At 43.8% G+C, this 12,950-nt stretch overlaps 2 protein-coding genes across 2 annotated transcripts in view; one reads left to right on the forward strand and one right to left on the reverse strand.

Annotated features, from left to right (window-relative positions):
- Positions 1-2,884, reverse strand: part of RHCE (Rh blood group CcEe antigens) — a 72,946-nt gene extending 70,062 nt beyond the window's left edge. Inside the window, exon 1 of the mRNA XM_017856160.1 lies at positions 2,646-2,884. Coding sequence (XP_017711649.1) covers positions 2,646-2,664 — 19 coding nt within the window. The 5' untranslated portion in view covers positions 2,665-2,884. The remainder of the gene's footprint in view (positions 1-2,645) is intronic.
- Positions 2,885-3,179: 295 nt separating this feature from the next.
- MACO1 (macoilin 1) overlaps positions 3,180-12,950 on the forward strand; it is a 71,631-nt gene continuing 61,860 nt past the window's right edge. The window contains 3 exon segments of the mRNA XM_017856136.1: positions 3,180-3,247; positions 3,385-3,699; positions 3,794-3,881. Of these exon segments, the coding sequence (XP_017711625.1) occupies positions 3,180-3,247; positions 3,385-3,699; positions 3,794-3,881 (471 nt within the window).

Here is a 12,950-nt window from a genome sequence, read left to right on the forward strand (position 1 = left end):
AAAAAAAAAAAGGTTCTCTAGGGGATACAGGTACATGTGTAAGAGGTGGCCATCCAAATGTTTGGACTTTTCTGTGATTCTTATAGGGCAGGAACAAAGCTCAAAGACAGCTAGTAGGCTGGAGATGATTGAATGGGCTGACAGAGGTGGGAATACCATTTCCTTATATGTGAAACAGGGTTTAATGATCTGGCCTCTAGAGCTGTTCTGGGCTCAGCTGAAGCCCAATTGCAAATCCCTTCATCAGAAAGTCCCAGAAGGAGGGACGAGCCTAAATTCCTATGTAGGCCTTGGTCTTTTGAATAAGGGCAAATTACTTCCCTTCCTTGTTTTACTCATTTGTAAAATGGCCACTGCTGATCTCTGCTTTCTGACTGGTGAAGGTGTGGGGAACTGGGGCATTCTGGCAGGAGGCCTGCGTCAGGTCAGCCCACTTCTGAATCCCAAAGGGCCAATTCAGGTCTCAGAGGAAAAAGGCTGGCACTTGGCTGGAGCCAAAAGGGCTTGTGCTAGAGTGGGTGGTGGAAAAAAGAGCTGGGTCTGGACGAGTGAAAGAGGAAGAGTATGGAGATGGGCAGTCCTGCTCTGGCCTATCCTTGGGTCCTTGGCAAGAAGGCCATTCCCATCACCTCACCCCAACTCTACCCATCAATAGCCATATACAGGCACCACAACACATGCCTGTGGCTTCAAGGCTCAGCTCAGATTTTGCTCAGCTTGTGTTTTGAGCTAGATTGCTCTACCACACCTATTATGTGACTTTGTTTCCTCTGAGCCTCAGTTTTCTCATCTGTAAAGTGGAGCTAGCACGATCTGCTTCTAAACATAGAACTGGAAGCACCACCTCCAGAGGAGATCTTGGTACAGGGTGGGCCGGTGACTCAACCAAGGACACTGGTGAGTTGCCATGTGAATTGGGATTGGAACCTAGACCTCCAGACCTTCAGACTGTTTCTCAGGCCATCACCCTGAGATATTCTCTGCTTCCATGTAGTCCTAGAGCTCAACAGTAACTCTCAGCCACACCCTCCATTGCTCCCAGCCACTCCACACTTTTGCCACAGCATGAGATGCCCTGTCAGGAACCTATTTAAGAGTAGGCTAGACAGTGAGCCTCAGAAAGCTGGCATGTGTCCCCAGTGCCTCTCATCTTTTCTTTGGATTACTCATCTATCTATCCCACTTAGTCTCTGGCCCAGGCAATCTGGAACACTGCAGTCTTGGGAATGTGGGATATGTAAGTCTGGGGTTCCCATGGAGTCTGAAGCCAGGACTTGACCATGTACCTGTTCCTGCCCTCCCCAATGCCTTTAAGCTTCCATTTTCGTTTGGTTCCCAACTGTATCTTCCTCCATGAACCAATCTATCTTGGCAGCTGAAGCCATTTTCTGCTGCTCCACACAGAGCATTCTGTTCATATCCTTTCTCGATGATGGGCAGGCCTTGGTGAAACGTTGAGCTCACAGAGTTTGTTTTCTTGGCCACCCAGTGCCACTTGATCAACATGCTGAAGTAGTGTTACGGTATGAGAAACGAGTGTACTGCTAACAGCAGTTACTTTCTGTTACCGACTGCTTGTCTGGCTCTGAAAGCTCATTGTCCTCCAAGCCTTAAAACAAACCTGAGTGGAAACAGCCTCTGAAAGATTTAGTAACTTGTCCAAGCTAGTAAGTGGCCAAGCTAGAATTTCAGCCCCAGTCTGAAAAAGCAAGTACTCTGGCCATTTTTCTGAACTGTATCTCTGCAGGGTATAGATTTGATCTCCAAGAAGCTTTTTGCCTAAGTGGATGGATACGCCTTGCCTAAGAAACCATACATCAGAAGCGGCACTGACAGGGATGCTGTGTTGGGGCAGAGGCAGGGAGGAAAGATCGGTTGCAGTGGATTTAAGGATAGTGAGAAAAAAGGTTTGTTTGCCCGGTGTAGCCTGGAAAAGGAGGGTGGGTCACCACTGGGACCAGTTCTGGATGCCGTCCTAAACAGAATGGGTTTTCTCTTCCAGGCACTGGGATATCGTTGAAGGTTTGTGAGCAGAAGAAAGTAACAGAGTCATGATTGAGGACAATGCATTTGGTGTAAACTAAAGTGTCTCCTTGGGGTAGATGTTGATTAAGGGAGGGCTGATCACAGGCCAGAGAGACTTCTATGTGTCCCAGGACAAAACAAAATGGCATCTACTTCCTGGGGAGTTTTAAAAATGCACTGGAAGACTAACTGCCCCACTGTCGTTGAGGGATTACACTGGTAAAGCTACTGGATAGGACATTCTGTTATATTTTCAGAAATATTTATAAAAGCTGCATTACAACATGTAAAAATGCTTATGTTAAAGAACAGTATATGGCCACTATTCTATTTAATAGCAATAGTAACATTATCATCCATGGGGGAAAATTGGAAAACAGGCAAATACAATAAAATGTCAACAGTATTTGTGTTAATGTGATGAGACCCATGGGTGTTTTCTCCTTATCGGCCACTTTCCTACATTTTCCCCAGTTTTCTCTAATGATAAACTTCTCTTTCTCTTTAAAAAACAAACAAACAAACAAACAAAACACCGTGCTGCCTTTTCTAAGTGTTATTTTGCCCTACGTACATGGCAGGAGTTATGAGGAGTAAATGAGCAAATACACGCAAATTACCCAGCACGGTGCCTGGCATAAAATCGGCGCTCAATGAGTATGAATCGTGAAGGGTCTCCGGTCCCTCGTCCCCCGCCTTTGAGGAGCCCGGACCCGCCAAGCAGGCGCCCGGCCCGGCCCGGAAGCCGATGCTTCGCGATAGTGCCCTGGCGGGTCCTGCGGACTCGGGGCCCGCGGGGCCCACGGCGCTACCCAGCCTGCGGACGTGGAGCCCGGGCCGCAACGCCGCACACACCCCGGGCATCTCTGCGCGACGTCGCGCGCACCCACGGCTCCGCCCCGTGACGTAACCCGGGGCGGGGTCGCCACCTCCGATTGGCCGGCGCGCTGTCACCACGTCGCGGGAAGCTGGCAGGGTGTGTGTCTGTGTGCGTGTGGGGTTTGCTTTGTCATTCGTACCCCCTGTGCGCGCTGACGCGGCCGGCCTGGCCGAGCTCTCCAGCATCCCCAGAAGGGTCCCCAGCGCTGTTCCTGGGATGCTCTCTTACATAATGACGCGACTGGCTGAAGCGCACGTCAGCGCAGACACCGCACATGCCGCAAACCCGGGCCTCCCGATTTCATACATTGCTAGACGAGAGCCTACAATGCCATGTCGTACGGTATGCTCTAGTAGGGATTACAATACAGTGAAACGCAACCCAATAATAATAAAGCATACCTTCGCAACAAGGCGTAATATAGGATGTTATATTTATAGGGCCTATTTATAAGCCTCTATTTAAATCTTTTCTGATAGGCTCAGCCGCGTACCCAGACACCATAATGATTGGCGCATTCTTCTGTCCTTCAAAGAGGCGGGTTCTAGAGGCAGTTTTGCCTCAGCGGGTCCTGGGATTGGTCGACAGCGGTTTACCGGTGGCCTCGATTGGCCCCGCGGGCCGTCCATCGGAGCTGGGGAGGCGGGGCAGGCGGCTGGCTGGTGCTGGGCGGGCGGGCCCCGGAATTGTCATTTCTTTGTTTCCGAAGGCGGAGGAGGCTCAGAGCCCCCCCTCCCCGTGCCACCCCCTCCCCCCTCGGGTGCTGGCTCCCATGTCTGTGTGACCGGCCCAGGGTAGAGTCCGGCCCGACGCGGGGTCGGGCCGGCGGCGGCGGCGGCTGAGGTTGAGGAGACGGGCGGCGCCGTGCGGGGGCACCCGGCCCCCCAGGCGGGAGGATGAGCGGCGGAACGCCGACTGCAGTAAGCTCCGCCGCCCCTGAAGCGCGAACCGGATCACCGAGGGCATCTACGGCAGCGTGAGCGGCTGCGCCCCCACTACGCGGGCGCCGGCCCTGCGGTCCCCCGCCAGCTCGGAGGTGCTGGCCCCGTTTATGTAACCCGACCTAGGCCGCACTCCCGGCCCCGGGGGCTCTCCTGAGGGCACTGGCCCGGAGCAGCTGGCTGGCCACCGGGTGCCCCCGGGGGCGCGGGGGCGTGGCGAGGGCGGCCCGCCCGGGCCGGGTGGGGAGGGTGCGGCGGGCGCTAGCTGAGGGAGCCGCTGCGCCGCCGTTGGAAGCGCCGGGCCCGCCGGGGGGAGGGGCGGAGAGCCCCCCAACCAGCCCGGCGCTCCCAAGCATCCCGGCCGTGCCGCTGGGCCCAGAGGGCCGCTCCCGCGAGCCCTGACTTGCAGCCTCTGGTCCCCGAGCCCCCCGGTGGCTTGGGAGTTTGCCGGCCTGAGCCAGGAGGCGCGTGGACCACAGCGCGAGGGGGTGGGGGAGGCTGACAAAGTTCAGAGCCCACTGTGGCCCCTCGTTCCCCCAAGCTGCCAGCAGAGTGGCCTGGGGCCATGCTGTCACTTCTTTCGCCTTCTACTTCCCATATGGGATCTCAAACTTGGCACCGAGGGCTGAAGCTGATACCCCCAAATCATGCCCTGTGGCCCTGCTCCAGACTCGAAAGGGTCTGATGACCAGTTTTTCAGCAAATACTGTTTTGACAATTCCAAGCAGATAGCTTGCTTTGAACGTTTTTAAAAAGGGTTTTTCTCCAAACTCTCTCTCTCTCTTTTTTTTTTATCCGTAAGAAAAGCAGTGTCCCTTTAAATAGAAGTTGAATTCAGTCCATCGGTAAAGACAACAGGTTCATGGGGCAACTTACTATCATAGCTTCCCCAAGTCGATTTGTGTACGACTGTTTTCTGGTTCTTCTCAGAATGTTAATTGTAAATGGTATTTGCCTTGATACAGATTTCGGTGGAGAGGTAATTAGTTTACAAAGGAGAATTCTCAGCATGTGGATATAGGCTTAATTGAGTCCTCATGGTGCTTTACAATTAGCTCTTCTAGCTGTGGGATTTCAAGAAATATGTGAGGTAGCTGATGACACCCAAGTTGTCTTAACATAACTGTACACCTTGCACATGCTCTTGTTTACAGATGTGGAATGATTGCTTTCCACAAGCAGCTGACTGTTGTAAACACTGGGGATCTTCTTCAAGTTTAAAAGCATTGAGAAATCACAGTAAAAAGTTCTTGGGTATACTCTTATAAAATAAGCCATAGAGCATAGGAGTAATTCATTCATTCAACAGTTATATGTACTGTGTGCCAGGAACTCTTCTAATTAGTGAAGATAAAGCAGTGAATAAAACAGATTCGAATCTATGCTGAATCAATCAAACTTGACCATTTTAACTGAAACTGTAAAAGCAAACAATTTTTCCTACACATAGATGGAGGAAAGGTCTCTTAAATTCACGTTACGTACACTACACATTCTTGAATTAAAGAAAGTTTTTCCCTCTTGGCTACTGAAAAATATTTGACCAACTTAACATTAATGGTAACATAAGAATAGGAAAGGGATATTAAACAGAGTTGGTAGACTTAGCACAACCGTGGCATTTGAATAGCTGCTATTTACAGTAACATAAGATGATGTACCTCCATTTATAGCAAGAAGATCGAGAGTTCCATATTGTTTACATGTTTTCTGCTGTATTTCAATTTCTTTGTACTTGAACAAATAGACCCAGTTTACAATCTGCGCCATAATAGCTACTCAAGTGTGAATCTATGTGAAGAAGTGAATTCATTGTTTAATGAAGATTTATCATCATTAAAAAGCCATCTGATGGCTTTTGAAATTTGAATTTCTTACCCTAAAAGTTAATTGTAAATACTCCATGCAAGTTATTCAGAGGTTCATCTGCAAAATTTTAAAAATCAACAGTGCATTAGCCTTAAATCTTCTTACATTTCTCTTTTGCATTCTTTAAGTTAAATGTTAATAAAAGACCTAAATGTATTTTAAGACCTACCTGTCTTTCTTGGTTGGAGCATCATATATCAAATGAGCGTTTCAACTCACTTCTCTGTTTCTTGGTTTATATTATGGAGTATTGGACTGAAGAACAAGATTTTTTCCCCCCAATTCTGTTTTAAAGAGATTTAGAAAATTTCCTGTTATTTCTAAAGCAAACAGGATGAGTGGACTGATTATAAACTAGAATGCTTGAGGATTCATGAATATCAAATTTCTGGTGATCATCAAATTTAAGTCTATACTAAGTTGTTTTTCACACCATCTATTGCCCATTTTGTTTCTCAACAACATCTGGCCAATTTTGGATTCATTAAACAGAGAGCCTTGTTTTTTTCCTGGGGCTGTGTTGACAGTTTTGATAACCACTGTCTACTGTTTCATAGCCAAACCTTTTATGAACTTATTATTTTCATGTTCTCAGTCTGTACAACTTTCTGAGCCTTGGCATAGGAAGGAGGCAGCTGTGGTGAAAAGCGCACTGGACTGCAGGAATCAGGAGACCCAGGATCAGACTCGAAATACCAGCTCTGCTACTTTAGGCAGACAGGGCATCCACAGCTTTAAGCCCCAGTTCTCCCATCTTCAAGTGAGTTTTGAGGACTAAAGGAGATATGTACAGTTTGTGAAATGCTTCATAAATCCTAGTGTAGTTTACAGATACTGTTTACCATGTTGTTACTATCACAGTTTAACATGTGTGGCTTATTTTTTAAGTAGGCAGGAAATACTGTAAGATTTGGTGCAACTGTAAACAAAATTGAGGAGCCAAAACAAGGGGTCAGTTGCTCTTTGGTCTTGCTTTAAAAAATCCTGTTGTGGAGACACTTTTAAATCATGGGCTGTAGTCCAACAACTGTTACTGAGGTGACTGTCAAATGATATCGTTTATTGTGAGTATCATGGCTGTCTTGGAATTCTGTTTCAGGGCGAGATACAAGGAAAATTAATTTTAGGCATTATATTAATGTAATCTGCATTTATACCTATGAAACATCATTTGAAAATTGAAACATACTATAGAAATATTTTAATTCAGTTAATAATTAAAAATAGAAGAAAGGAAATAGAAATAGTGGTCTTTTCATCTTACTAGGGGCTAAAGTTCGGTGTAGTTCTAAAAAAATCTGACCCAGCCCAGAGCCTGACACAGAGTAGACATTCAGTGTTCAATAAATGTTGAGTGAGTAAATTAATAAATAAATGAATATAAGCTAGTCCATTTCATTCATGAAGTGCCTACGTTGTTCAGGGAGTTGTGGAGGATACAGGATAACACATGGCTCATTGTCTTCAAGGGATTTACAGTCTAGTAGGCCGTAGTAATACCGTCTTAAATTTGTACAGTGGTTTAGAGTTTCCAAAGAACTTTAAGTTCTGTTCAAGTAAAAATATTTCTGTTGTACTAAATTTTAGCTTACTGTTTTAGTGGTTCACCTGACACATTAATAGCTGTATTTTGCTCTGTGCCATTTTATGATGAAGTAGACAGTTGCCACTAAATGAGGGAGTCTTTTCTATCTCAAATGAGATAGATATGAAAGTACTTTAAAAATTATGAACATAAGTTATTAAGTACCTAACTCTTGTATATCTAGGGTCCTTTGGTTTTCTGGACTAGGTTCTCTCCCAGTGTCTGCCTTGACACATGTGCACCAGACATTCCCAATAGTAATATCTCACTGCAGATGTGATTTTCCATGTGAGGTGAGGTTAGGGTACTATGTAGTTTTTAAAAGCCTTAAGGGGATTCTGTATGGTTTACCCCCCACCTCTCACCCTGCCGTACTTTCCACTCCCTTCCCTCAGAGAATTACTGACTTTATAATACAAAAATGAGGAGATAAGATATAGTAAGTAGAAGGAGGCAGAAACATTTGTGTTTAAAGTATACATATATTCCAAGATTCTACAGTTAAATAGTTATTTATACAAGTGAATATAATATGAATTTTAAGTAAGGTATATGTTTTAAGCTTCTGGAAATGATTTTATATCTGCATTACTGGTAGCTGAAGGAAGTACCCCTTCACTGTGTATTTAAGACTGCTTCCTGTCTTCGTGTACTGGATTCTGCTTGTAGTGCTGTGTGAAGCTTAGGCAGTGCAGTATTGTACCTGACTGTCATATTTTTGCAGCTTAATGCCTTAAATCTAGGACTAAGAACTCAGCACTGGTATGCATGTTATTATTTCCCATTTTATTTCAGAGAAAATTCTCTGGTCCTTGGGGCTCCTCAAAATGACTTTTAAAGTGATTAAATTTTACATTCTTCTCAACTTCCCAATTTCCTTTTTCAGACCCTTGTCTACATTTGATCTCCAGAGATTTCATTTGACTGCTTTTTCTGCCTCCTTAATGATGTTTTCTAAGTCTAGTTTTAGACTCCTTTGGGCTATGCTTATTAAAGTCACTGCAGGCTGTCATGACCCTTGGCTGCCTTGATTGGACATGTGTTCTGCAACTGAAACCCCAGATACCTGTGTTGCAACCTCATAGCCTAAAAGCATTTTGGTAATCTTGGTAGGCTTTAACTTTAACAATCCTGGACCTGGCGCAAAAGTGACAGATTCTGTATTGTTTTAGAGCAGTGTTGGGTAAGGAGAAATGGAAATGTTTTCATTAACCTGTGCAGTGAAGTGTTTGTTAGGTAAACTCTTCTATTTGTGGTTTTCACAAAATACACTTTAAAAATTGGCTGCACTGGGATGAAAAAGCACTTTCCTCCAACTTTCATTATGATTCTTCCTGTCTGAGCAGTCTTGGCAGTTTAGTTTCATTAGGTGTTTTGAAAATCCCTTTAAATTGCTGCTGGGTTGAGGAGGGGAACAGGAGAGAATGTGATTCACTTCACATTATTTGCTTAAAAGCTTCCTGTTTGATCAGTGATAGTCTCCTTTTTCTTCACATTGATTCCTCATGGCCTTTCTTGAACTTCACTAGATTTAGAGACTGATCTTAATGGTAGGTTTAACAAATAATTATTTTCATTTTCTTACTGGTTATATGCTTGTATATATCTCATGGACCCAGTCCGTGTTCTGTAAGCATTTATGTTCTTAGAATCTTTTTCTTTGGCCATGTCTCCCAGATCTCCCCACTGATACTGTTAACCCTTTGGGATTTTATGTATATAAATGTGCACCTTGTTTTATCTGTTTCTAGGCTACCATCTTGTGGAGTTTGGAGGGCAAGTAGAAATTTCACAGACATAGTTAAGTGAAATACTGTAATTAGGTTACTTTTCTTCATAAAATTTAGTGTGCTCTTCAAATATACTGATTTCTTTATTCCCAGGCTTACTAGATTTGGGCATAATTATTTTACTTGGCTCTTTCTCAAGAATTAAGTCCAGAAGAAAAATAAGTTGGCTGTCCAGCAAGCTGCATAAGTAGAAAGGTACATACAACAGTAGATACACACATCCCTGTTAGACTTTTTCCACTGTGAATTTCTTCAGATACTTAAGTAGTGACTTTTCAAAGCCTCTCACCTTGCATCCTGGCAATGGGAACTTGAAAAAAGTTAATCAACTTTTAGAGAATGTTGAGGCTTTGTGTCTTTAATTTGGCATTTAACTGACATCAAATTATCTCAGCTGATCAGCCTTCCAAGGCACTTGTCATCCCTGGCCTTTGAAGACATTCATAGTACTGACCTTGATTACTTTATATTTTTTTCTCTGCTGCCTTTAAGGATATGATATGCCCACTTTGAGTCACGGGATTGTGGTACCAAAACCAATGTATGCCTCACCCCATCTCCTTTGTTACCTTCTGTTTTTCAGAGCTTTTGCATTTAGTGATTAAAATGGTGTAACTGGTCCACTTTTATTTATCTGTTCTTATCACTGATGCATTTGAACTGTTTAGGACCGATTTCCCACCCAGCACAGAGGAGTGGCTAGAAATAATCTCATTCTGTTTTTTAATTTTATTGTTACATTGTTCATCTTCAAAACACTTTTTTTTTTGAGACAGGGTCTCATTCTGTTGCCTAGGCTGGAGTGCAGCAGTGAGATCACAGCTCACTGTATGCTTCATCTCCTGGGTTCAAGAGGTCCTCACACTTCAGCCGACTGAGTAGCTAGGCCCAAAGGCGTGTACTACCGTGCCTGGCTTTTTTTTTTTTTTTTTTTTTTTTGCATTTTCATAGATGGAGTCTCGCCAAGTTGTATAGGCTGGTCTTGAACTCCTGGGCTCAAGTGAGCCATTCACTTTGACCTCTCAAAGTGCTGGGATTATAGGCATGAGCCACAGCACCCACCCAACACTTTTAAAAACCAAATAAGTGGCTGAGTAGTAAAGTCAGTACGTTGCCTATCTTGTAGCAAGAACGATTGAACATTAAAGAGAATGAATACTATGTTCATGTCCAAAATAAGGATTCCTGTCTCAGAAAAGAGAGGTACTGTCTGAGACTTGAGTCTTCTTTCTCAGATGTAATAAGAATTTTTGGCCGGATGTGATGGCTGTAACCCCAGCACTTTGGGAGGCTGAGGCAAGAGGATCACTTGAGTCCAGGAGTTCAAGACTAGCCTAGGTAACAGAGAGAGACCTCATCTCTACTAAAATTCAAAAAAATTAGCGGGGTGTGGTGTCACATTCTTGTAGTCCCAGCTACTCGGGAGGCTGAGGCGGGAGGATCATGTGAGCCCAGGAGTTTGAGGCTGCAGTGTGCCATGATCGTGTTACTACACTCCAGCCTGGGCAATAGAGCAAGACTCTGTGTCGAAAAGAGTATTGGCTGGGTGTGGTGGTTAATATAATCCCAAAGTGCTGATATTACAGGTGTGAGCCACCACAACCAGCCCCCAACTTAAAGGAAAAAAAAAAAATCTAGAATGGAAATCGCTAAAAAAGATTTTCACAGTTTTGTGGTATAACATTTTTATAAAGGTCTGTATAGACCACAGAGATATCAAGGACAGATATTGTAACCTAATGCAGGTGGTGAGTTTTAGAATTTCTGTTTCAAGAATACTTTTAACAGTGTGGAGTCTGTGGGGTTTAGGAAGGGGAGGAGTGAGAAGCATAGGAGGGAGAGAAAACAACTCACAGGCTCTAAAAAAACCTGTTAACATTATATAAACGTTAGAAATTCATTTCATAAGGGAATCAAAATTATGCTTCATATAATTGATAGTAATAATCTGCTTAATCACACCTTACATTTGTATCATACTTGTAACTTTTCCAGATGTTTTCATATTAATTATCTAATTTTATCCTCACAAGTGTGAAATAGGCAGAGTAGTTATTGCCATTTTATAGGAAAAAAACCCTGAGGAATAGAGAACTAAAAAGCTGCAAGGCACGGTTGAAAGAGTACAGAAAGAGAAATCAGGAGACTGCAGAATTTACACAACAGTGTAAATTCTATGTGGAACACTTTGTTGCTGCTAAAATGAATAAGGGAAATGTCTATATAAAGAAGTGGACATGGCTGGGCCTGGTAGCTCATGCCTATGTAATCCCACCACTTTGGGAGGTTGAGGTGGGTGGGTCACCCGAGGTCAGGAGTTCAAGACCAGCCTGGCCAACATGGCAAAACCCCATCTATACTAAAAATACAAAAATTAGCTGGGCGTGGTAGCATGAGCCTGTAATCCCAGCTACTTGAGAGACCGAGGCAGGAGAACTGCTTGAACCTGGGAGGCAGAGGTTGCAGTGAGTCGAGATCACACCACTGCACTCCAGCCTGGGCAACAGAGTGAGACTGTCTCAAGAAAAATAAAATAAAATAAAAAACTAAAAAAAAAGAAATGGACATGTCAAACAGAAACCTGTTTTTGTTAAGAAAGAAACACATTTGTTTATATAGAAAAAACAAACTATATTTATGAATTATATAACAGCAGTCATCTTGGGGCAGGGCTACTAAGGGCTTTTATATTATACATTATATGACCTTTTAATAACAAGTATGTGTTGCTTCTTTTAACTTTTCATTTTGAAATAATTTTAGATTTAAACAGAAAAGTCACAAAATAGTACAAAGTACTTACACCTTAGTGAAAGGTACCTTATTTATTTATTTATTTATTTATTTTTAAAGAAGGAAAAATAGCCAGGCACGGTGGCTCATGCCTGTCACCTTTGCTACTTGGGAGGCTAAGGTGGGAGCATTGCTTGAGCTCAGGAGGTTGGAGGTTGCAGTAAGTTGTGATTGCACCACTGCGCTACAGCCTGGGAGACAGAGTGTAAGTCTGACAAAAATAAACAAACAAAAAAGGGCATATTTCACACTGTTAGATTTGTTATTGCAGTGGCTGCACATGTACGTGTGTGTGTGTATAATTGACACTAGAAAGGTTCCCTTTGCAGTATGCAGAAGGCCTAGAATAGAAGAGAGAATTATGGAACAGATTGGTCTTCTCAGCCTGCTCCCCTTTTTTGAATTGTATACAAGGAGGTGCCTGCAGAATGCAGCAGTGGTTCCAGTTTATTTTATCTTAAGGCTCACACACAACTTTCTATAGTTTTTTTTCTTGTCAAAAATTTTTTTTATCTCTGGATCTCTTTACACTCTTAAAAATGATTGAGGCGGGACGCGGTGGCTCATACCTGTAATCGCAGCACTTTGGGAGGCCGAGACGAGTAGATCACCTGAGGTCGGGAGTTCGAGACCAGCCTGACCAACATGGAGAAACCCCGTCTCTACTAAAAATGCAAAATTAGCCAGGCACATGGTGGCACATGCCTGTAATCCCAGCTACTTGGGAGGCTGACGCAGGAGAATCACTTGAATCCGGGAGGCAGAGGCTGTGGTGAGCAGAGATCACGCCTTTGCATTCCAGCCTGGGCAACGAGCGAAACTTTGTCTCCAAAAAAAAAAAAAAAAAAAGATTGAGAACATCTTAGAGATTTGGTTTATATGGATTATATCTACCAATGTTTACTGTATCAGAAGTTAAAACTGGCTTGGCTCATGCCTGTAATCCCAACATTTTGGGAGGTCAAAGTAGGAGGATTACTTGAGCCCAGGATCTTACTTTGCTGACCAACCTGTGCAACATAGCGACATCCCATCTCTACAAAAAAAAAAAAAAAAAAAAAAAAAAA

This window comes from Rhinopithecus bieti, unplaced genomic scaffold, assembly GCF_001698545.2.
Source record: "Rhinopithecus bieti isolate Rb0 unplaced genomic scaffold, ASM169854v2 scaffold_41644, whole genome shotgun sequence".
Classification (NCBI taxonomy): Eukaryota; Metazoa; Chordata; class Mammalia; order Primates; family Cercopithecidae; genus Rhinopithecus; species Rhinopithecus bieti.